The sequence below is a fragment of the Oryx dammah genome, unplaced genomic scaffold (genome assembly GCF_014754425.2).
Source record: "Oryx dammah isolate SB20612 unplaced genomic scaffold, SCBI_Odam_1.1 HiC_scaffold_27, whole genome shotgun sequence".
NCBI lineage: Eukaryota > Metazoa > Chordata > Mammalia > Artiodactyla > Bovidae > Oryx > Oryx dammah.
Genome location: NW_024070211.1, coordinates 109,116,144 through 109,142,799, shown reverse-complemented (window position 1 = coordinate 109,142,799; position 26,656 = coordinate 109,116,144). Strand labels below are relative to the sequence as shown.

Sequence of the window (26,656 nt, the reverse complement as noted above, 5' to 3'; positions counted from 1 at the left end):
GAGAAGTCACCAAATCTTACTTGACCAAGAAATCAGAAAATATTGAACTTTTGAACACTTCAAGTAAGTTTCAAGGAATACAAAGAGAAAGTCAATAAATGAACTATTTACAAACTATTTAAAGTTATTTCCTTATAAATGTATTCTTGCCAAAATGATATTGAAATTATTTACAAAACGGTACCCAAAACTTTACATAGGGAATTGATATCCTCCAAAGTTAGCTATAATTTTTGGTTTCTACATAAATGATTACCTAAAAATGGTAAGCTTAAGGTTTGTAATTTATATTAGAGTTGGCTTGCATTGTGATAAATATATTTAAACCAGAATTTTATAATGAAGAAAGCAGTATTTGATTACTCCATAAGAAGAGTCTTACACTTTAAAATAATATTTTCAGAACATTTAATGGTGCTGCATAAACTCTTTATTAAGCTCAATATAATACAGTCTTTTAATATCCACAGACTAAGTACTAGATACAAAATAAACATATTTACAACAAACCAGAAAGATTTCGATTACAATTTCAAATATAATTTTTTTGGAAGACTGGCAGTAAAATCTTAGATAAATGATCTTTTCCTTAATCATTAAAAAACTCTCTTAAAAACTTTTTCTGTAAATGTAAAAACTATTCCATGCCTTATAGTAGGCGACTAGTATCTTTAATCTTGAGATATCTGTAAATAGAAATTCAGCTCAACTCAAGATCAACTCATTACTTCCCAAAGTCCCTGTAGGGTGAATCCATCCTTCAATTTCTCTATTGCAAGCCCCAGTTCTTCTGAAAACACAGGTTCACGATCTTGTTGCTTTTTGGGAGATAAGAGGATGAGATGGGAATAGAGAAGGTGAGCAAGGAAGAGGAAAAAAAAAACAAAAAATAGATTTCTCATAAGTGTGTGAATACTGAACACTGGAATATAGAAAGTTTTTTTCATACACTATAGGTAAAATATCCTTACCTTGTTGCCATCAGCAAAATAAGCCTGTAAGACAAAGAAAATCATATTTCACTTACTTGACACATAATAGGTTAAGAGGTTAAGGAACAGGTAATTAACTTACAGAAAAATTATGGAAGTAACTGTATTTTATATTCTGTTACTGTGTTTTTAATGGTTTTCTCACCTATCTTTACAAAGCTGGTAGCAGAATTCACTTTTGTCAATATTAATGTCTTCAAGAGTTATGCTAAATTTAAGTGCTAAAACTGTGCTTTGTAATTGGTGAATAGTTAGCATTGTTAACTTGAAAGTAGATAAGAGAATGATTTAGCAGATATAAAATTTTACCCCTACTTTTGGTTTAAAAGAAGATGCTAGCAAAACAAAACAAAGCAATAAGTGCTTCAGTGTGTCAGCAAATGCACACACACTGAGGTTGTAGTAGTTTACAATTAACTATCTTATACTTAGCTTAAAATTTTTCATTTCCAGAGCAATATTCTAGTCAGATTCATAGACCGCAGTATATAGAAAGCATTATTATTATTTTGGCTATTAAATAATACAGATTTGCAAACAAGAAATTTTACTGTTCAAATAGAAATCCATTTAAAAATAATACACCTATAAAATTAAAAGAAGGGAGGTCAACTATATTTAACATATTCTATTATCATAAAGTATGAAAACACTTTTCACATATCTGAAATCCTCTGAATAAGTTATGTTCTCAAATTATTTCCCAGTTTGGTAATTTAAAAGTATTTTCTCACACACAAAATTCCCTACCTTGGAAAAAAAAATTCTCCAACTCATGTTTAAAACACTCTAGAAAGTCTCAAGCTTTATGATATTTTACACACTTAAACCATTACTTAATTGAACATGACTCAGATTTAAAAAAAAGAAAAACACAAGAAATTTAGTGATGCTCCTTCATAATGCTCACCACAAAAGCATCCGTGTGATCATTAGAGTCTATCTCTACATCGTCTTGAATCTGTTTGACGGTCAGAGCTTCAAGGGGCTGTGGCTAAAAATCAGTAGATGTTAAACTGCATCAGTAAGACCATATTAAACAAATAAATAGTTTTAGTAGAATGTGCTATAAGAATTGTAAATACCTGTAAAAGGGATCACAATTACCAACTACTCAAGTCTTACAAAAATCACTGCATAATTTATATTCTATTAAAACTTACATGAATAATAAAATGAGTCAGTTAAATCTAAGCTTTTAAATCTGATGTTAATATCATCAAAAGAGTTCAAATGAAAAATTTACACAAACTTGGTATGACACTTAGAAATATTCATAAAGAAAAAAAACTCTCATTGGGCTTTATCTGATTTTCTGATAGTTAAAAACTCTCTGGTAGTTTAAAAACCTAACTTGTATAATAGCATATTTTAAAATTTCCTCAAAGCAGTCATTGAATAGAATTTGTGAAAAGAGAAATTCGTGAAAAAAAAGAACTAAGATTTGTATGGAATATTCTAAAAGTAAACCAAAGTACATATAGTACTGATATCTATTAATTCACTTTTCAAATATTTGAATATCTTTAGTGTATGAGGTACTATGCTGGCTACCTCCTCTGTCCATGAGATTCTCCACGCAAGAATACTGGAGTGGGTTGCCATGCCCTACTCCAGGGGGTCTTCCCGACCCAGGGATGGAACCCACATCTCTCACATCCCCTGCACTGGCAGCTGGGTTCTTTACCACTAGCACCACCTGGGAACCCCCATGCTGGTACTACCAAAAGTATAAAGTTTTCACCCTTACCACAGAAGGTGTGTAATATAGCTGGAGTGGAGTGAAGGATAAAATACAATTTTAAGTAACTAAATATCAAGTTGAACTATAAGAAATTGCCATTTTAATTTTTAAAAATGGTCAAATATTAATAATAGCATATGGTTCAACCTACAGAAAATAGCTGTAACAAATGCAGTGTCTATTGTAATAGGAGAGTTTGGCGACAGCACTTCTGGCTTGTGCATACCAGAAACTTTCATGAAGAAAAGGCTGGCATGTGACTGAGGGCTTTTAGGACAAGGATGATTTTCACAGATAGGATTAGGGGAAAGGGTATTCCTGGCAGAGGGGATCAGCATCAGCAAAGGTGAGAAACCACAGGATCTGGCTGAAGAGGAATAATACAATATGGTCAGAACGTGAGAGTCCCACAAGGCAGAGGAGCTAAGCAGGAATAATGTACTGAACCATGCCAAGGAGTATCACTCACACTGTGGTTGTGCAGATAAGGTGGGGAAAGTGGACTGGAGTCTACTGAAATTTTTAAATACCAGCTCAGACGATGTGAACTATTTATGGGTAATTTGTGGGGGAGAGTTGATGTAGGAGTGTAGTGCTGACAAGAGGTTGACCTGATTCCCTAGTCTGAGAACAGCTGGTATTTCAACCATGTTTAGAACTTGTGACTCTGTATAAGTAAATTAACCTGTCTAAGCCTTGGTCTCCATAACTGTGAGATAGAGATTATAATAATGATGATGATACAGTTCATAATGTTTTTGGCAGGATTAAATGAGATGAGGCATTTAAAATTCTTAGAGCAGTGAACAACAAAGAGTAGACACTCAACACAGTCATTCAGCAATTATGACTATTCACTAAGAGTCTATTATGTGCTACTTTTGATTGCTGGAGACAGAGTGGTTAAAGAAAATAGAAATCCCTGACTTCGTGAACATTATTTATAGTGGAGGAGACTGATTAGTGTTACCAAAAATCAAGCAAGCAAGCGAGAGAGCAAATAAACAAGCAAAATAAGGGATAAAAAAGTGACAGGGGTGTTGCTGTACATGATAGTCAGGTAAGACCCCCCTCAACAGGTGTCTTTGGAGTAGGGCTTACATGTAGTGACACAGCGAGTTGCTATGGTAACTGTTATTACACACTGAGGGCCAAAGAAAGGGAAAAGAGGAAAAATGAAAGGTAGCAAGAGAATGGGTAGCAGCGTCTCCCAGGTGCTGGCCACTTTATGGACACAATCAATAACTTTGTGAAAGAGATTATCTTTATTTTATAATGTGAAAACTGAAGCTCAGATCTGCCTAGAATCACAAAGAAATGGTGAAATTAGAATCGAAGTCAGAATTGTCAGGTTCCAAGGACCATGCTTGTTCTACAACATTATTCTACAAGCAAAAGTAGCAAAAGAAACTGCAGTTTGAATGGAAAGAAAGACAAGGGAGAGGATGGTATAATTGGCTGAATGTTCAAAATGAGATAATGGGAAAAATAAATAATGGTAAATCCCAGGGTTTTGAGCACATCTGACTTTGACAATAAGGTAGTAAATAAATAGATAAATTGGTAGGATTTTGATTTTGAGAAAAAAATGACAAGATTTTAGGTATGCCAAGTCTGAGATACTCAATCATGTCCTACTGTATCTTACTGATTTGGAAAGTTATTGATTAAATTACTAAGATAAAATGTTAAAGGAGAAATTCAATCCATGTTATTTGGAATGCTCATCTATGTGAAAATATTCAGTAATACTTGGAACCATGAAAACTGAGAGAGTATGCCAAGGTCAGAAAGATCTGGGAGTCATCTACATAAGTACCAGCTGAAGAAACTGGAGGAGCAAGTGATATTGCTGAGGAATATACAGAGGAGGCAGAGTGAAAGGGAGAATGCTGGAAGCCGTGCAGGTTGGAAAAAAAGCAGAGAGGATGGTTAAGGAGATAAAATACCGAAGAGTGTCCAATATTGTGTCAACAACCCAAAGGCAAACTTCAGTTGGAAGGGGACGGGGATATATATGGAATTTGACAGGGAGAGAAAAAAGAAGCACAACGAAGTTGAAGTCAGAGGGTATGAATTAGTACTTAGCTGTCCAATCCAACTTTTTGATCTTCCCTGGCCACCTGCTGTAGTAGTCCAAGAGCAGGAGAAGAGACAGATAATATGTATGCTATACGACATAGCTCGACATGCATAGTACTGTTTGGGATACTGATGAAAGAGTGGGTGGACACCAGCAATACACCAGACAGTGAGGGCCTCAGCAAAAGAACAGACAGCAAGGGAGCCTGGGGCAGAGCATCCCTGGCAAGGGTACTGCTGTCAGGGCAGATGGTGAGGAGCCTCTAATGGAGTGGCTGGGAGGACACCAGCGAGCCACCAGATGACGCGGCGCCCACGTGAAGAGTAAAGCCGAAAGACAGATGATGGACCCGGAGAGCAGTGACTGGGGCAGAAACCAGAAGTCATGAGGAAGACAAAGAGCAGACAGGCAAGCGTGATATCCAAAGTATTTCATAACTGACTTGGAAGAGGCTCTGATAAATATGAATGACACAGGCCATATTGATGGAGCAGTCTCCTGCTGTTGCTATATTGTGGTCACTAGAGGAAGAAAATAGTGTTTGTGAGGCCTGTAAGGTTTGACCAAATGCTAATGGGTGGCTGAAGTAGAATCAAAATAAAGTTATCAGAACGAGAGATTTAAGTCTCTGTACATCAGAAGAGCCTTGCATATGGGGACATCTTTGGATAGACTGCTACATAGATGGGCAGGAATGAATGGTGAAGCAGCCAGGGAGAAGACAGGTGGTAGGCACAAATAAGAGTCAGCCATACTGACTAAGCAGAGTCTGTATATTCATCATTTTAAACATGGTTTAATATTAAATTGTGCAGAAAGCTAATTGAAGTTTATAGATTATATAAAGACAATTCAGCAAATTCTATACATCACACACTGAACAAAATACCTTTTCTTCCATCTCGTAATCCACTCCAAATATAGGATTGGCAGAATAGACTTTGTGAAGTGAGTTGATCTCCTTAACTGATTCTTGTAGTTTTTCCACAGGATCTATTTTAAAGCCAAGAACATATCCTCCACTCTACAGGAAAAAATAATGAAAAAACAGAAAACAAGCCTGAGGAATCATATTTACAACATATGATAAACTACAGTTCTAATTGTTCTTATTTCAGAACACAATATGTAAGCTGATTTTTTTAAATTAAATTTATTATAAAAACTTCCAGCATACACAAAAATAGAAAAGTACAATAACTGTCCATGTAGCTATCATCCAGCTTCAAAAAGTAACAACATATGGCCAACTCTGTTCCATCTTTAACTTTCCCATCCCCCAAATCTCCTCCCCTTACCCACTCAAAATTATTTTGAAGTATCCAGATATCACATAAATTCATCTGTAAATATCAAAGGTAATATTTCAAGATTAAAAAAATACACTACTGTAGATTATGAAGGTCAAGGGAATTAAGTTTTTCCTGAGCTTGACCTTGAAAATGAATAGACTATATATTAAAAGACAAAAGGGAATGGCATACCTGTTGTTGGAGAAAAAGTATTTAAAAAATTAAGTACCCATATGGTGATGGTTGAGAGCAATTTGCTCTGGGGTGAGAGTATATGTTTTGGGGCTCAAATCCTGGTTTTACAACAAACTTCCTAGCTGTGTGATGTTGGGAGATTCTTTTTTTTTTTTTTTTCCTGCTGTGCCAGGAGGCTTGCAGGCTCTTAGTTCCCTGACCAGAGATTGAACCCAGGTCATGGCAGTATAAGAGTGCTGACTCTTAACCACTGAATTGCTGGGGAATTCCCATTTAAGCTTTAATTTCCTAACCATAAAATGGTTATCATGTTGTTGTGAATATAGTAAACACTCGATAAATGGCAGCTACCAATCTATAGGCCAGGGGAAAGGAGCAGACATTCCTGTTTAAATTTAGAATTCAGAAGAGAAACACCTCTTTCAAAAAATTTATAAGAATAAATTACGCCTGGCATAATGGGGCACGGCAGTTTCTAACTAGATACAGTATAACCTGTGTTTGGTAGTATAAAATCTCAAATAGGGTGTGTGTATCTGTGTATACCTGTGCTGCTTAGTCTTGTGAATCAGTCAAACCTAGAAGCAAAAGCTAGCTCTACCGCTTACTACTTATGAGACCATGGACAAGGTTCCTAACTTCTCCAAGCCTCAGTTTCCTTGACTGTAAAATGGGGAAAAATAGTAACTGTATCATAGGGTTGTATAAAGACTGAGATAATGTCACGACCATAATCATAATTAATATGTCTGCCCAATAAAGAAACATAAGCAGGATTTTTTCCATGGGAACAATTAACCTCATGTTATAGCTAATATTCTTTTTGGATATAAACTGGTTACTATATAAATAAAACTAAAAACATAGACTGTCATACAGTTTTTAAAATCTATTAAAGATTAATAAAAATATAAAACATCTTACCTGCTGAGAGCTTTCTATGACAAGAGCTAAACCAAATTTTGAATCTCTAATCTTTATTGACCGCTAGATGTAAAACGAAAAAGAAAAAAAAAGTTTGTTTTTATCTGACAGTAGTGACCTTTTAACAGTAGTTTTCCAACTTTTACACAGTAACTACTTTTAATAGTTTGAAAAACAGAATTCTTCCCTTTTCTTTTTCCTCACACTCCCATGGAGATCAAGTAAATAAAAATTCTCATACTGGAAATAGGCAACAAATTTGTAAGGTAATACAAAGACAATGCCACTGAAATATGCACAAAATTCTGACTTAAATGTTCCCTGCTTCACGGAGTCCACAACTTCCCTGAATATTTTAAACCAAAGACCAACAATCTTTTAGTTATGGAGAGCCAGCGTCTTTGGTGGTTCCTAAGGCTAGGTTAGTTTTTAAAAGTCACATGCGCCTCCTGTTTCTTACATCATAGATGGCTAAATTCTGAAAGAACTCCCATTCCATTTACTGAAGAAAAAAAAAGAAAGTATGGGTATTCATCACTGGGCGTCAAGGAAGCCTGGGATAGGTCAAATGTTAAGTGTGACATGAGGATGAAGCTTGGCTAGCAGAGGAGCAGTGACACCAGTGACCTGGAAGAAGGGTAGAGGGATAGAAGCATAATGACATACAGGACCTGTAGAAAGTGACACAAAATGTACTCACTGGTAGGGTTAGAGAGAACCACGGAGAATCTAACATTATGACCAGCAGACCAAAGGCCCTAGACGGATAGTGTCTGTGGTAGGTGATGGGGTATCATATACCCAGAAAAAGATGGGTACTGTAAGGTGAGAAAGAAAAAGAGGGAGACAGACAGACTAAATGGTAATTGTAATGAAAACCTGGCCTTCCATTTAGATTACTTCATACCCTGCCAGGCATATACAGAGTCCTGGTTAAGAACCATAGAACAGTGGCATCCTGGTTGTGAACAGCTAATGTAACCAGGTGACTGAGGTTGACAGAGGCTGTCAAGAAAGAAACTGGCAAGAAGATGTGTGTGTGTGTGTGTGTGTGTGTGTGTGTACACACATCTATAGGAATGGAAAAATCATAGCTTTGACTAGATGGACCTTTGCTGGCAAAGTAACGTCTCTGCTTTTTAATGTGTGTGTGTGTGTGTGTGTGTGTGTGTATACACACATCTATAGGAATGGAAAAATCATAGCTTTGACTAGATGGACCTTTGCTGGCAAAGTAACGTCTCTGCTTTTTAATATACTGTCTAGGTTGGTTACAGCATAAAGAAAGCTGAGCGCTGAAGAATTGACCCTTTTGAACTGTGGTGCTGGAGAATACTCTTGAGAGTCTCTTGGACTGTAAGATGAACCAGTTAGTCCTAAAGGGAATCAGTCCTGAATATTCATTGGAAGGACTGATGCTAAAGCTGAAACTCCAATACTTTAGCCACCTGATGCGAAGAACTGACTCAATGGAAAAGGCCCTGATGTTGGGAAAGATTGAAGGCAGAAGGAGAAGGGGATGACAGAGGATGAGATGGTTGGATGCCATCACCAATTCGATGGATATGAGTTTGAGTAAGCTCCAGGAGTTGGTGATAGACAGGGAAGCCTGGCGTGCTGCAGTCCATGGGGTCGCAAAGGGTCAGACACGAATGAGCAATTGAACTGATAGGCGTGAAGTCAGGGCAATGGCTGAGGCACAGAGCTGAAGTTAGAAAATGATTGCCCCAGTGACAGACTGGCAGTATCAGATTGCAAGTTGTTTAGGCCAGGCTGAATTCATTCCAGAGTCCATATCTGGCAACTGTATTCTTAAAAAAACAAAAAATACACTACTTGAAGAACAGAAAGCACAGGTTGTTTACTACTCAGTAATTAATTTTTCAGTATAATAGAGGCTGAGCAAGCTATAGCATATGTAAATGCAATGTAAAACAGCAATGAACAATACTAACATCAATTATATCAAATGCCTGTGTAGACTCTCACATTTTCCTAGCTATGGTGTAAATTCTTATATTTCTTTAGATGACCAGAAATAATTTTCTTCCTATCAGATCCTAGATTTTTTTGTTTAATGTATTGCTTTTCTCCACCAGGCTGGAAGCTCCTTAAAGGCAGAAACTGCGTACTAGTTCACGACTTTCATTACTGAGCACAGGGTAAGTGCTCACTAGTTGGCAAATCAATGACCAGATACTTTAAAGTAATTCACATATCAAACAACTTAGCAAGACAGGCTTGGGAATACTTTGCAAATAATTATCTTTCTCACAGGTCAAGAAATCTTTCTTAAAAATAAAACTTTCCAGGTATCACATACATTACATCTAATACTCAATAAACATTTACTAATGAAACTGTTTAGTCTTAAGACTACTTATATTCTACAATAAGGGTGATCATCACAGGATAACCTTACAGGATTTTTATTAACTATTTTTATGTTTCATCTAATTTGTACTAGGATCTGATGAGCAGTTTTTTTAATATATAAAATGAAATCCTTCAGCTTATTGGAGTTTACGATTTGTTTCACTGAATCACACACTTACCATTAAAGCAGTGCAGAGTTAAAAGAATCACTTTTATCCACTCCCAAAACAAACTGATCTCAGATGTAATTAGTTCTTATTCTAAATTCTAACAGCTTTAATTTAATTTAAGCTAAAATCATTATCAATAAGAGCCATCTTGATTCCTTTCACCAAACCTGTGGTATGAATCCAACTTATACTACAGGCTGTATCTGAATACAATCAAAACACTCCATTCACAGAATCAATGAATCTATTCTGGCTTTAAGAGTTTGAGTGGAAAGTAGCAAGCCATACAGTGTGTGAGTCAGTGAGCCATGCCAAAGAACACTATATACTGGGTTGGCCAAAAAGGTTGTTCAAGTTTTTCTATAAGCTGCCCTGGAAAGTACTTTGAATAAAATCTAAGAAAAATCACCTTAATCTGTGTGATAATTATTTAAAATTAAAAATTTATTGAGGTATACTTAATTTACAAGGTTGTGCCAATTTCAGGTACACAGCAAAGTGAATCTGCCATGCAAACACATATAGCCACTCTTCTCCAGATTCCCTTCCCATATAGACCATTACAGAGTACTGAGAAGAGTTCTCCGTACTACACAGTAGGTCCTTATTTATTTTATATACACTGGGGGTTTCCCTGATAGCTCAGTTGGTAAAAGAATCTGCCTGCAATGCAGGAGACCCTGGTTCAATTCCTGGGTTGGGAAGATCCGCTGGAGAAAGAATAGGCTACTCATTGCAGTATTCTTGGGCTTCCTTTGTGGCTCAGCTGGTGAAGAATCCACCTGCAATGTGGGGGACCTGAGTTCGATCCCTGGGTTGGGAAGATCCCCTGGAGAAGGGCAAAGCTACCTACTCCAGTACTCTGGCCTGGAGAATTTCATGGACTATATAGTCAATGGGGTCACAGAGTTGGACATGACTGAGCGACTTTCACTTCACTTCCCTTTATATACATTAGTGTGCATGTGTCAATCCCAACTTTCCAATTTATCCTTCCCCCTTACCTTCCAATAACCATAAGTTTATCTTCTGCATCTGTGCTATTTAAATTTTTAGAATCCAGTATGTGCATGCATGCTCAGTTGCTAAGTCATGTCCAACTCTTTTAGAATCCTGTGGACTGTAGTCCACTAGGCTCCTCTGTTGATGGGATTTTCCAGGCAAGAATATTGGAGTGGGTAGCCATTTCCTTCTCCAGGGGATCTTCCCGACCCAGGGGTTGAACTTACACCTCCTGAATTGGCAGGTGGATTCTTTACCACTGAGCCACCTGGGAAGCCCAGAATCCAGTATATTTTTCTCTTAATGAAAAGAAAAATGTAAGCTGATAATGGTGCCATTTCCCTTGACTGTAAATACAATTGGGTCTTTTCTGACTATCAACATTTAAAAAGTATGCTCTCAGCTAAACTGCTGTCACTTAAAAAGGGGAAGAAAGAACTCATCTAATCCTCAAAGTCCTTTTAACTGTTGAATAGAAATTATTTATTCTACATTAAAATAAGGTCATTGAAATGCATGCACTTACAATTTGCAGATATGGTATACTGACGTTAAAATTGTCATTCATATTTGCATGCCACACAATTCTCACATTGGTAATAAAAAAGGTTCCTAAATTTCCCTGTGAAGGAGAATGATGAAAGGGACATCAGTGATCATGTCTGAATACTTACTCTATTTTCTAAACATGAGAATAATTCTGATTATCACAGCAGCATAAAATACCAGAATTGAGCATTATGAGGAGTTACTCAGATGTGGAGCTGTCTATATCCTATAACATATTTATCATAGTCCACAACTAGAACTTTTCAAGTGAGCAAAGCTTACTCACAATTTAAGCTTATGATTCCATGTTTAGCCAGAGCTCTTCAATCACAATGGTTTACCACAGTGGTTATCAGCTGAAACTAGGCTGTAACACCCATGAAGGCTGGAAACTGTTCTTAGTAAGAGACAATTGATTTGTTTCTTGTTTCAACTATTAGTTGCTTATATGTTTCATCTGGTTATAATTTCAAGAGGAAATGAAAAGTTACAATAATGGATGTAGGAGTCACCAAGTGAGTTAACATGTTTAATTCCATAAAGACTGGATTAAAAGGCTTCCATGACAGTCCATCCTATGACTCTCCTCAATTAGCCCAAGTTATGCTGTGGAGGAAGGGAGAAAGAGCGAGACTGTGGGATAAACTAGCTGTGGAAGTCTCCTAAGTCTTTAGGGCCTAAGTTTTTCACCTGTAAGTGAATAATAAGAGACTGGACTAGATGATCCTCTAAGGTCCATTTAAGCTCTAAAGTTTACATAAAAACAACTATTGCTAAAAAGAGTATAAGAATATGAAAATCAAAGTCTTCTTTATATCAAGAGCTATAATGCTAATATTAAGAGTTAAATAAATATACAAACCCAATCATAAATGGAAAAATGATTACCAAAGAAAGCACTGCCCCAAAAAGTTCGTTTGTTCTTTGCATGGTACCTGATCACTTGATAAATTCCATACTCCATTGATTTTATTATATACATTTTCTTGTGGTAATAATCTTAGTTGCTTATTTTGAATTAGAGCACTTCTCAATTTAAAATCACGATACATTTTAGAAGTTTCATATGCTCTATAAAAAAAGAATAAAAGATTAATTCAAACTGAAAATGTGGTTTTCTTAGATTATGTCTATTTATCTACAAAAATACACATTTGTACATCACTCAAATAGCTATTAAGGTAAGTTTAAAAAATTGCTTTTGGTTGATAAGTTTTGGTGATCATAGTCTTTTGTACTATATTTGTCATTTCAGTGTCGTATTTACAAATTTTATCTCAGTAACCTAAATTTGAGATATCTAGTAGTATGGCACAAATGAGAAGAAGCAAATTTTTTCTTTAAGCTGAAAAACAATGCTTGTAAAAATAGACATGAATATTAATTTTTCTATCAAAAAGCTTCCCTTCATTTCTCTGTTTTAGGTAAAAGACAATTATTCTCTTAACATAAATAGGAGTACAATTACTTTTCCACTGAAACCTGAAAATTTATGCCCACATCTACCTATATACAGAAAATTAGAATGAATCTGTACCAACTCCAAAAGGAACTCTAAGACAGAGTATGTATCTGTGTGTGTTTGCATAATAAATTCCTAGACTTTTTCTTTCTGTGTTTCCCTACTGATAAATAATAAAAACAGAAGAAAATTCTGATTAACTTTTGGTTAATTCTAATTTTAACTCCACAAAATACAGGCTAATTTACCGTTTTATCAAAGCTAAAGTGTTTTCCTGGCCTGAACAACTTTAAATGTCATTTATATAAGTTATAACATGTATTGTTAAACTAATGAGTGTTATTTAATCTTCTAATATATGAATTATGAAAAAGCAGAATTTTAGCATTTGCCCATAAATCTTAATTTCCTTTAGGACTGTAAACATCAATATTTAACCAGTGGAAAAAATGGAAATTATTTATCTATAAATTGTTTCAGGGAAACACCCACCATTTTTATACTATTAAGAAAAAGGAGCTTCCTGGCTCCCTTCATACTCCATTTCATATTACTTCTCTAAGTGAAATAAAGAGATATGAATCAGGTATGTGCTTAAGAGAACTAAAAAAAACATGTTTTCACACAAAAACTTGTATATGCATGTTCATAGAAGCATTATTCTTAATAGCTAAGAAGTGGAAACAACCCAAATGTCCATCAGCTAATGAGTGGATAAACAAAACATGTGTCCATAGAATGGAATCTTATTCCGCTATAAAAAGGAGATATGTACTGATATATGACACAGCATGCAGCATGTCTGAAGACATCACATAAGTGAAAGGAGTCAGACACAGAACGCCACTACGTTATGTGATTCCATTTACATGAAATGCCCAGAATAGGCAAATCCACAGAGACAGAAAGTAAACCAGTGGCTGCCAAGAGCCACAGGGAGGAGGGAATGGGGAGTGACTACTATGAGGGTTTCTTTTGGGGGTACTGAAAATATTCTGGAATTGAGTAGTGGTGAATATACTAAGATTACTAAATTGTAAACTTTAAAATGGTAAATTTCATGTTATGTGAATTATATCTCCAAGAAAATCAAACCATTATACAGATTAAAAAGTCATCAACAAAATCTTAAAAAATAACTAGGAAACTAATAAATTTGCAATACACATAACAGTAAAATTAAGAAATTTACAACAGAAAACTATGTACATAGCCAAAGAGTATGAAAAATTTCAACATCACTAGTAATAAAAGGAATTTAAATTAAAACAAGTATATATGTATGTGTTGTATATATATACACACACATACACATACTATATATCTGCATGTAAAAAAAAATCTTGTGTGTATATACTTTTTTTCTCCTGGCCTGGCATCTTAGCCAAAATTTTAAGAAAACCACACTAATTAGGGCTGGTTTAAAAAAAAAAAAAGAGCTGAGGTAGTAAAGAAGAGAATACCTAAACAAAAACCCAAAACTCTTTAGAGAAAATCACCCAATCATGCCTTCTACTGTTAGAAAAATAATCTTAATTCCTTAAGAATTATTCAACTTACCAAGATTATTTTGAATAATCTTAATTTGATGAATTAAGTTGAATGAATTCTCGGTTTCATTTTTTAACTATCTTGGTAGCCAATTTAACAGTTTTATGTGTTTTATAAATAACTTCAAAGTGAAAGTGAAAGTTGCTCAGTCGTGTCTGACTCTTTGCAACCCTAAAGTCCATGGAATTCTCCAGGCCAGAATACTGGAGTGGGTAACCTGTTCCCTTCTCCAGGGGACCTTCCCAACCCAGGGATTGAACCCAGGTCTCCCACATTGCAGGCAGATTCTTTACCAGCTCAGCCACCAGGAAAGACCTTCAAAGTGTTTATTAAACAGTAATGCAACATGTTCTATGTATCTTTGGGAAGTCTGCAACAGACCTTGGAGGAAGGCAGCACTATATGTCAAAAAACCTTTATATCATAAAATTACCTTAAAAATATTCAATAATCTATCAAGTATTACCATACCTGTGTACTGCAATCAGAGAAGTATAAAGTCTAGGACTTCCAGGAACCAAATTCGTAAATATAAACTCAAAACGAGTACTGTTACATTTTGTTAGTACATAAAGAGCTTCAGTTTGGCCTCGTAATTTCTGTAAGGACAAATTTTAAGAGCAATTTCTTATTTACAGTGAAAATAAACATCAATCTCATATATCTACTGTTTCCTCACTATATATATTTCAATAAGATTTTTCTGACTTACAGAATTAGCAGTCCTTGTTGTAATATTCAATATGCAGTTGTAACCAATAGCTAAAATTCAAAAGTAAAGAATTTAAAGAACATGATACAATGAACTAAGGGGAAAAAACATATATATATATAGAACTCGAAGCTTAAAAAATCAAACATATATAAAAACACAACTTTAAGAAATATCTACAAATAAGTTAAATAATTAAAAGAAATATAAAGCTAGCTCTGCCTCTTTTGAACAAACAAAAATAAAGTCTAGCTGGATAATCTACAATAGTTTAAAAAACAAGTGAAACAACATTTAACACAATGAAAGGTTGTACTTTTTATTAGAATTTAGATCTCCCTTGAAACAGGTTATAGAAAATTTCAAAGTAGAGGAAAAAACAAAACCAAAAATCAATGTAAAAGCATTAATCTTATAAGCATCCAAGAGACAAAGTGGACAGACTGAAAAAACATTTTTTTGCATTATCATGCAGTCTGTGGTTAGTCTAGGATTTCTTAAGTTTTTATCAATCAAAACTTTTCACATATTTCATGGTATAGCTTTTTTTTTGGTTTCAAGAGCCACTGTGCAAGCTGATGTGACTACTTTTTCTTGCATGCTTTCTAACAAAGATACTTACAAAGATTGACTCTGGGTAATGCCAAAGAGTGCCAGATAATTCTTAAATTTGTTACTAAGAGTCTACCTAAAAGCAAACAAACAGAACATCAGGTTACCTTACCTAAGGACCCACTTTTGCAGTACTGAATGAGATGGACATGAAACTTCTGGCCCAGCAACAACAGCAACACTTGTAGATGTTTTTCACATATTTATTAATTGAAAATATTGATTGAGCATATAGATTCTAGGTAAGGTATACAATATGTGATTTAGAACCCCAGAGAAACAAAATCTGACAGTTGACAGAAAAAATACAGGTATTCACTGCCAACAGCTTGGTGTGACTCAACTGATAAACGAGAAAAGTTTGTACTTTTTCTCGATAGAAGCTGTTCCAGTGGTCCTAGCAGGTCATATGCATCCAACTGAGTATGTATGAGAGACAGTATAATTACTAAGCCATTCAGTGAAATTACATTTCTCAAAGAACTCTCATTTACACATGAATCCCTGCCATATGAGGGCTCTCTTAGCAGTTCTCATTTCAATGAGCCTTTTTTTTTCCTATGAACAAATTTTTTCCTCATATGAAGTTATAGCTAGGCTGAAGTCTGTTAAAGGCTTATGCTTTTCATCTTTAGCCTCAAATTGATGTTCTTACACTGAAATATGCACAAAGTTAGATAAGCTTCATTTCTCAAAGTATATCCTATAGAACAGTAATCCCTATAGACGCCCCAAGGGAAAAAAAAAATCAAGTAAACCTATGCATGGTAAACTATATGTCTTAGAAATACATAATACCATTGTGTGTGTGTTATGTTGCTTCAGCCATGTCTGACTCTTTGCAACCCTATGGACGGTAGCCCACCAGGCTCCTGTACATGGGATTCTCTAGGCAGAATACTGGAGTGGGTTGCCATGCTCTCCTCCAGGGGATCTTCCCAACCCAGGAATCGAACCCACACCTCTTAGGTCTCCTGCACTGGCAGGCAGGTTCACCGCAACAGAGGATGCGATGGTTAGATGTCATCACCAACTCAATGCACGTGAGTTTCAGCAAACTCCAGGAGATAGTGAAAGACAGGGAAGTCTGCCATGCTGCAGTCCAAGGGGTCACAAAGAGTCTGATATGACTTAGTGACTGAACAACAACAACTTTGTTTAACACAGCATTTCTTCACCAAATTATAACCATGGGATTCTTTTGATGAGTAATCTATAGCCATGACATACTCCTTCCTCCATGAAAAAAAGCCTAGAATATCGAAAATCAGAGAAACTAAGCCTGTGTGAATGCCAGAATGAGATGCAATAGGAGATTCTAAAAACAAAGGAAGGCATCTCAAGGGAAACTGGAGCATTACATGATATGTTTGACAAATAGTAAGTCACCCAGCATGGCTAGAGTGTAAAGTTCCCACAAGACCACAGAAGAATGGTCATCTGGACTGCACCCATCAACTGGGGTCAAACAGAAATGAGATGGATCACTTAAATTAGGTTAACTGAGGTCTGTTTACAAAAGAACTTATTACAATAGTATCAGGAACCATAAGCAACATATAATGCTGTTTCATGTCTTATTCTCCAGCTAATATAACTTAACATTTTTAATTTAAACCAGAAACATAAAATACATTAGAAATATACTCACCTCTATCCCCATTATTTCCTTTGGTGTCTTCAACTGAATCTAAACAATCAATAAGGACTTCTCCAGGTCTTGTTTTCATTTGTCTAAAATAAATATAAAGGCTTTAATATTTTAGCTACAACATCCGCTTACAGTCGTGGGTGGGAAAAGACATCTGTATATAAAACAGGCAAAAGTATAAATGATACAGTACTGAATGTTCAGCCATCTGAAAATAAGCTTTGCAAGAACTTTAAGAACCTGGTGATCAAGTGGGGCCTGGAGTGACCAGGGACATGCAGAGAAGCCAGAAATAAAGAGAAAGCATGTAGAGAAATAAGAAAGAAGAGACTCCATGATTAAAGACCTTAGAAGTAAGAAATGATAAGAGAATGTGGGGAGACTGGCCTGGCTGGGGAAGAAGGTACATGTTGAGAGAGAGTGAAAAATACAATAGGATAAGTGAGAACAAACCAGATTAGGGAGAACTAGAATGCCACGCAGACAGATATGGGTTTTATCTGGTGTACAGTGGAGAAGCCCCAGAGGTTTCTGTATAGAGCAAAGAAGTCATGCAGTTACAGAAGGAACGGATTAAAGCAAAGCAACATTGCTGCTGCTGCCAAGTCGCTTCAGTCGTGTCCAACTCTGTGCGACCCCAGAGACGGCAGCCCACCAGGCTCCCCAGTCCCTGGGATTCTCCAGGCAAGAACACTGGAGTGGGTTGCCATTTCCTTCTCCAATGCATGAAAGTGAAAAGTGAAAGTGAAGTCGCTCAGTCGTGTCCGACTCTTGGTGACCCCATGGACTGCGGCCTACCAGGCTCCTCCGTTCATGAGATTTTCCAGGCAAGAGTAGGACTTGGTAAAAAATCAGATAAAGGAGACACAAGAAAATAAAGAATGAAGAATAGGTTGTTGACTGACAGAATGCAATCTAGAGTGTCCATAAAAAAGAAAAAGAAAAACCCAGCAGAATATGTGGTAGAGCTTTGTAACACATTCTCAATAAAGCTAACTCAATTATCTATTGGAAATACAGACATGATCATATCAAGTTCCTGCTTCAAAGCCAAGTAAGTTATCCCAATGCCTAGAAGAAGGAAGTCCAAAATCCTCAACTGAATATTTCATAATCTGGCTAATTTACCTTTCTATTTGTACCTCGTCCCTCTACTTGCCAGATCCTGACTTCTAGCCAATGAGATTTTGGAATACTCTCCTCCTGTCTCCTCTAGCAAGGCCCTGCTCATTCATCAGGGCTCAATTCAGATTATTTTTTCTTTGAGGCCTTCCCTAGGAATAATGGACTTTTTTGTTTCTACAATCTTCCAGCTTTCTGTTCATTTTTTTCAATGATGGTATTTACCACATTTTAAATAATTGTCTGCACTAGAATGGTGGGGTGGGGTGGTGTCATTTCCTATTACTTTGTATCTTTATTTTTTAAATTTTTTGCATCTCCCACCATGGGATTCTCCAGGCAAGAATATTGGAGTGGGCTGCCATTTCCGCCTCCAGGGGTTCTTCCCCACCCAGGGATCCAACCTGCTTCTCTTACATCTGCATTGGCAGGCGAGTTCTTTACCACTAGTGCCACCTGGGGAGAAGGCAATGGCACCCCACTCCAGTACTCTTGCCTGGAAAATCCCATGGGCAGAGGAGCCTGGTAGGCTGCAGTCCCTGGGGTCGCCAAGAGTCGGACACGACTGAGTGACTTCACTTTCACTTTTCACTTTCATGCCTTGGAGAAGGAAATGGCAATCCACTCCAGTGTTCTTGCCTGGAGAATCCCAGGGACTGGGGAGCCTGGTGGGCTGCCGTCTCTGGGGTCGCACAGAGTTGGACACGACTGAAGCGACTTAGCAGTAGTAGTAGTAGTAGCGCCACCTGGGAAGCCCCAGTTATCAGCACAGTAACCAGCACATACCAAGGATTTGATAAATATTTAATAAACTGAAAACGTTCATGAAACGGACCTTTGCTTGATTAAGAACTTTCCAGGGTAATAGAAAGTCAAAGAATGTGTGCAACATATTACTGTCACATAACTATAAATTCCCTTCTCTCACAACTGTCTTAAAAGATCCAAGACTATCTTAGTAATAGACATCTAGCCACAACTAAGTCTGGGAAATTAATATTTCATTTTTTCCACCAAAGAAAATTCTGTTCATAATAATGAATCATAAGAAGTGGCTAAAAAGCAGCAAACCATTACTAAGAACCTTAATTTTACTATTTTTCAATACTTAATACTCAACGTTGGATGGCATCACCAACGCAATGGACATGAGTTTAAGCAGGCTGCGGGAGTTGGTGATGGACAGGGAAGCTTGGAGTGCTGCGGTCCATGAGGTCGCAAAGAGTCGGACATGACTGAGCGACTAAACTGAATACCCAATGGGCATTTTTTCCTGGAATGCTGGTAGGAAGTTTCTAACTATTCTTTAAAACATTAAATTTCCTAGAACAGGATTTCTGTTTGCAGACTTCAAAAGGAGGTTCCTTCTTACTGTTGGTGATTTAGATGAATAACCAGATGGAAGCTTACCATGGGAATAAAGTTTGCATGCTGGGGGATTCTGGAGAATGCTTACTCCCTCTTCCTTCGGAGACTCAAGCTTTAGAATGAAGTTATTTTTCTAAGGGCCCACAATGTATGTCCTTATTTTAGACCTAGTTTTAGAATCCTCGTTTCCTGAGTCGCTGCCCCAGGTTCCTTCCACCATAAGAAACTGGCACGGCAAGTTCACTGGGGTGTTCTAGACGCCCAAGCCCTCGGCGGTCCCGGCCGTGTCTGGGCTAAGCTTCCTGATAGATTACCCGGGCCAAGACAAGCCCTAGGATTTTATGGGACCGAAACGGCGTACAACCTAGACGAGCCCCGGCTGTGGGTCCTCGGGAGGGCCGCAGGGCCCCGGCCAGTCTGGGGTTTCTTGAGGCGAACCCAGCAGCACCAACCTCCTCCCACCCTCGATAGGCCCGTGAGCCGCGGGGTCGTAGACTTCGCCCGCGGGTCGGGAAATCGCGCTGCAACGCCTCCTACAGGCTCCAGGCCCCTGGGGAATCTTGGCGACTCACTGTGAGGACACGTCGAAGCGGACATCCCGGTCCTCCCAAAGCGCGTCCAGCACCGACATGCTGACCACAGCGGTGGAGGCCGGGTGGCGTCCCGCCGGCTCCAAGGCAACCAGTCACCTCTGTCACGACGTCTACGGAAGGCGCCGAGGCCCAAACTTCCTTGAGGGAACGTCGCGCTTTCCCGGCCCTGGCGGATTTAAGGATTTGAAGCTCCAGGCAGGATTCTGCGGCTCAAAGAAGCCGAGCTGGCCTCTGGCCAGGAGCTGGTGCTTGACTTCTGAGTGACCTTCCTCGCCTGCTTAAAGCTCTTCGCAACCACTCTTTCCATTTCTCTACCCTGTCAAAAAATTCAGACTTAAGAAATTTCCCTGGCCGTCTGCTGGTTAAGACTGCGCTTCCAGTACTGAGGGCCCCGGGTCTGATCCCTGATCGGAGAACTATTAATAAGATGTTGCAAGCTACAGGGTGTGGCCAAAACAACAACAACAACAACTTTTTTTTTTTAACTCACCTGTAAACATGTGCTACATTTAATGAAAAAGCAAGGATAACGTAGAAAGTCTGAGAGCCCTGGAAGATTATTCCCAGATCTTAAAACTTGAGCAATAATACCCCAACATTTGCACAGGTGGATGTCAGAATTGTTATATGCCCGTCCTTCATTTGTACCTTCCCCTCTACCCCGCTGTTGAAGTGGAATGTCTCTGTTCTCCTCTGACTGTCCCACCATTGTATGATGGGGGTCTTGGGAGCAGTGGTGTCTTTAGTTTCACAGGGCACCAAGGGGAATTGTGCTTCAAGGAAATGTACTTAATGGCTTATAGCCAGGAGCTTCATTTATTGTTATTGTCATTCAGTCCATAAGTCGTGTCTGTTTCTTTGTGACCCCATGGACTGCAGCATTCCAGGCTTCACTGTCCTTCATTATCTTCCTTAGTTGCCCAAACGTATGTCCATTGAGTTGGTGATGCTATCCAACCATCTTTGTTCTGTCACCCTCTTCTCCTTTTGTCTTCAATTTTTCCCAGCATCAGGGTCTTTTCCAATGAGTCGGCTCTTCACGTCAGGTGGCCAAAGTATTGGAGCTTCAGCTTCAGCATCAGTCCTTCCTGTGAATATTCAGGAGCTTCATTTGCTCAGATGTAAATGATTTCGATGATGAGATCCTGGATTTTGAACTGATGCCGTAATGTGATGAGAGAGAAACCCTGGGAAGGAGAGAACATTTTTTGTTGTTGCTGTCTTTTGTTTTCCTTTGGGAGAGGCATGACTTGTTGAGGGCCATAGGCATAGTCCCAGGTGGCCTCTAAGATTCCCACTCCTGGTATACATACCTTATGTAATCCCTCCCCCTTGAGTGTGGAAGAACCTATGAATATGAAAGGATATCAGTTCTTTGGTTAGACTGTGTGGTGTAGGAAAGATGAAAGAGTTTTGCAGATGCAATTAATGCCCTTTGAATTAGGAAAAAATGAGACTGTCCTTGGTGGGCCTGAACTTATCAGGTGAGCCCTGAAACTAGATTTTCTTGCTGGCTTTAATGAAATAGTCTCCAAGTTGTGATAGATCTACATAGCTAGGAACTGAGGGCAACCTTTAAGAGCTAAGAGCCAGCAAGAAAATAGTAACTCCTGTCATCCACCCACAAGGAACCAATTCTGCCAAGGAACCTGAATAAGCCCAGAAGAGGTCCCCAAACCTCAGATGAGATGACATCCCTGCTGACATCTTGATTTCAGGTAAGACCCTGAGAAATAACTCAGCCAAAACTCTTGACCCACAGAAAACACTGTGAAACATTAACTTTGTATTGTTTTAAACATCTAAGGTGGTGACAGTTTATTATAGCACTATTAAATTAATACACCGACATCTCAGTAGGACCTTTGAAATGAAGGTTGAAATGACTATTTTTTGGCCCTTTTAATTGGACCTTCGTATTCTTTGTTTCCCAGACTCTTTTTTTCTCCTGCCTTCATGCTGCTGCTGCTGCTAAGTCGCTTCAGTCGTGTCTGACTCTGTGCGACCCCATAGACGGCAGCCCACCAGGCTCCCTCGTCCCTGGGATTCTCCAGGCAAGAACATTGGAGTAGGTTGTCATTTCCTTCTCCAATGCATGAAAGTGAAAAGTGAAAGTGACGTCGCTCAGTCATGTCCGACTCAGCGACCACATGGATGCAGCCTACCAGGCTCCTCCATCCGTGGGATTTTCCAGGCAAGAGTGCTGGAGTGGGGTGCCATTGCCTTCTCCTCCTGCCTTCATAAGTAAAGTTTTTTTTGTGTGTGTGTTTTTACTTTTTAAATCAATTTTATTGAGATATATTTACATATAATAAAATGTATCTATTTTAAGTGTACTCTTTGATGAATTTTGACAAGTGTATGCATCCATGTAACCACTTCCATTATGAAGCTACAGACCATTTCCATCATCCTGAAAAGTTTTTTCTTGCCCCTTTGAAATCAGCTTCAAGTCCTGGAAACAAGTTGTTTGCTTTCTATCACAACAGATTTTTTTTCATTATTTTTGTTTTGGTTAAAATATGTATATATACAGATATAGATATTAACTTCTTATTGGTTATATCTCTGAAAATATTTTCTCCCATTTCTTAGGTCATCTTTTTGGTTTTTTGATGGTTTTTTTTTTTTTTTACTGTGCACGAGCTTTTAAGTCTAATTAGGTCCCATTTGTTTATTTTTGCTTTAGGAGACAGATTCACAAAAATATTGCTATAATTTATGTCAATCAGTATACTCTATGAGTTTTATTGTTCCTGGTCTTAAATTTAGATCTTTAATCCATTTTGAGTTTATTTTTGTATATGGTTTTAGAGAACGTTCTAATTTCATTCTTTTACATGCAGCTGTCCAGTTTTCCCAGCACTACTTATTGAAGAGACTTATGTTTCTCCATTGTATAGTCTTGCCTTCTTTGTTGTAGATTAATTGGCCGCAGTGTGAGTTTACTTCTGGGCTCTCTATTCTGTTCCATTGATCTATGTGTCTGTTTTTATGATAGTACCATACTGTTTTGATAACTGTAGCTTTGTAGTATAGTCTGAAGTCAGGGAGTGTGATTTTTCCAACTCTGTTGTTCTTTCTCAAGATTATTTGGCTATTCAGTGTCTTTCATGTTTCCATACAAATTTTAAAATTATTTGTTCTAGTTCTGTGTAAAATGTCATTGTTATTTTGATATGGATTGCACTGAATCAGTAGATTGCCTTGGGTAGTATCTAGCACCATTTGTTGGACTACTCTTGCCTCCCTACTCCTTTTAAAAACACCTATTTATTCTTAACCTAGAAACAAAATTAAGGCCTTAGCAGGGAAATGTGTAACATTAGAGCCTAGTGAAACAATGAATATTCTGGATAGCAAAGGAGCACAGAAGAGTCAAAACAAGAATAAAAAACTAGTTGTTATCCTTATGTCACTGAGTCATCTCTTCTCCCTACTCCACTCATCTCCTTTTAAAAATGGTCACCTTTATTAATGTTTAAAGTTCATGAGTAATAAAAAGAAGTTTTCTTCTAAGGCAGGGATACCCAACCTTCAGGATCTAATGTCTGATGATCTGAGGTAGAACTGAAGTAACAGTGATAGAAATAAAGTGCACAATAAATGCAATGTGGTTGAATCATCCTGAAACCTCCCCCAACTCCTGATCTATGGAAAGATTGTTTTCCACAAAACTGGTCCCTGGTGCCAAAAAGGATGGGGACCACTGCTCTAAGGTGTCAGCTTTCATCTTCATTGAGTGTCTACAGTATTTTGGATGCCCTAAGATGCTGTCTTTTCTTTTGTAAAGAAAAGACACCACTTATTAGGAAGATATTCACTAAGCCAAAATATATTTTATAATCTTATGATTTAAAAAATCTAAAATCTAGATTTTACATAGTATAAAAATATGCTTCAGTGCAAACATTTTACCCTTTGTTCAGTTAAATAGCAATCGATGTTATTGAAATATGTTCCTATCTTGAAACAAAATTATTGCACTTAGCAACAACTTTCCAAGTACAACTACTAGAAAGTTGATCTTAAGCAAAAAAGGCTTTAAGGAGAGGAATAATTATATTTGTCCTATTCCAAGTGTTTGATTTATTCCTTAACTCTGACTTTTCCTTAACTTCTGTGTGAAGACAGTTATTAGATACATGTCACAAGTTCCTGAGCAGTGTTTATTATAATTTACTTTAAAATATAGAGGAGCTATAAGAGAGTTTTAATGTTACTATATAACATTTTATTTTAAAATATTTAATCTGTATACTGAAATGTTGAATTTATGGACTCCTTTGTTCTTTGTTGAGCAAGGATTTTCTTATCATAAAGAAGTTATGGAGTCCACTTCAGATTTCAAGCTTATGCAAAATAAAGTGAAATAAAGTGAAACATTAGGGCTCATATAAATTTAATTATTAAATGATGTTTTCTTCTGTCACTGAAAAGGTTAACGCTGCTCATGTAACTGAATGAAACACAAAAATTCTCAATTTGTGACTAGACTCATGAGCAATTAATCTATGCCATTAGGAATAGTATGCTATCCTCAAAAATAGTTCATTTTCTTAAGGTATCACATCCAAACTATATGCATTCTTGCTTGATTGGATTGAGTTGATGTTTTGTATATGAGTTTGGCAGCGGATTATGCAAAGTAGGTGAATCCCAGTTTTGATGGGGACAGCAAAGGTTAGTGGGGAGTGAGAGGAAGGCTATGTACCCATGACCTCATGTCTTCCTACTGAGATGCCTAGATGTCTTTGTAATAGCTTCAGCCCCTGTGTTTTGACAGTAGTCATGGGAGGAATCAGGTCACTTTTCTTCTCAAGGACAACAGTTCCACTGGTCTCCAATTAGATCAAATTAGAAACAAACCGATGACTGCTAAGTGAATCACTCTGGTTACGTTTACCTTACTTCAGTGTCTCTTCCCTAAACTTTAAAAGACTTCAGTATCATTATTGCTGTAAAGCCAGATTACCCCAGAACTCTAATGTTATATTGCGTTATTTGCCAATGGTCAGGAATTCTGAACTACTGAATTCTTGATTCCCAATATATGTTCACGCTTTTCTTTTTTTTTTTTTTCCCCATGATTTTCTTTATGCTGTTCTCTGCCTGGATAGACCCACCTCCCTAATCTAAACCTATTAGACTATCAAGTTATACTCCTGAAGTATAACTATCAAGTTATACTTCCATATATTTCTTCAAACCTCCACTGAAAAATGTGCAAGCTTTTGCGTATTGACCATCATTGACAAAATGATTGACATTTCTGTGACAATGACCGTACCAACAGTAAGTCAGTCATTTATATGTATATTATATTATCATAATATCCATTACACTCAACACATTGTATGGCCTTGATCTAAGTTGATCTACATCATGACTCCTGTGTATCTTCTGTATAAAAAAGGACAAAGAAAATGTAATTATTTATATTTCATTATTAGTCATTTTTATAAAACATTTTACAAACAATTTAAACTCATACCTGCAAAGTAAATCTACTATGATGCCCAAAATTATTTTAATAGCATGCCATTAATAGTACATAGTAACACATTTAGAAGGTTATTATTTTGTTTTACAGTATGATTTATATACTCAAATTGAGGTTCAGTGCTCAATGGGCTGATAAAATTGCAACTCCTCACAGCATTAAACATAAACATTATGAATGGAATGGATTTAATCATTATTGTTCTTTCATGCAAATCCAAAATCCAAAAACAATCTGATGATATTGAACTATTTACAGTACATTAACCACTGGGTTACATTTTAAAGATTAAAGAGGTTATAGAAAGAAAAAAATAGTTATTGTCTATTTCTTAGAATTTCTATTATCTACGTATTGTAACATAACTAGTAAAGCTTAGAAAATCCATTTTAACAGCTATAATATTATCTGTACTAATAAAAAAGCAAATAGTACTAAAAATATTTTCCAGAGGCTGTCAGGTTATATCCTTTTAGAATGTTCATAATGTGAGGGGAGGAAGAAAATGAGGGAGAGAAGGGGTGAGGCCTGGAGGTAGGCTGAAATGGAAATGGCAATTTTAGTATAATGGCAGAAGGTGATTTGAATGGCATGGACATCTAACTCTGTATTTTAAGTTACCTGTAGAATTGTGAAGTAAACACCATTCATCTCCAACACAAAGCCTTTGCGGGAATGTTTCTCCCCTGTAGAAATTAGAAAGTGGTGCTAAATTTCATGGTTCAGAACAGGGACAGGGAGTTGTTCAGATACCA

The 26,656-nt window shown here is 37.2% G+C and overlaps 1 protein-coding gene across 1 annotated transcript; it reads right to left on the bottom strand.

The window, feature by feature from the left end:
• Positions 1–90: 90 nt before the first annotated feature.
• BBS5 (Bardet-Biedl syndrome 5) lies at positions 91–20,709 on the bottom strand. The gene is made up of 12 exons (XM_040229285.1): positions 20,378–20,709; positions 17,316–17,398; positions 15,675–15,740; positions 15,053–15,102; positions 14,812–14,939; positions 12,263–12,398; positions 11,305–11,400; positions 7,231–7,293; positions 5,709–5,843; positions 1,903–1,986; positions 972–995; positions 91–818 (listed from the first exon to the last, which is right to left on the bottom strand). Exons 1-12 carry the CDS (start codon positions 20,434–20,436, stop codon positions 717–719), a joined length of 1,026 nt encoding a protein of 341 aa, XP_040085219.1. The 5' UTR covers positions 20,437–20,709; the 3' UTR covers positions 91–716.
• Between the last annotated feature and the right edge of the window lie 5,947 nt (positions 20,710–26,656).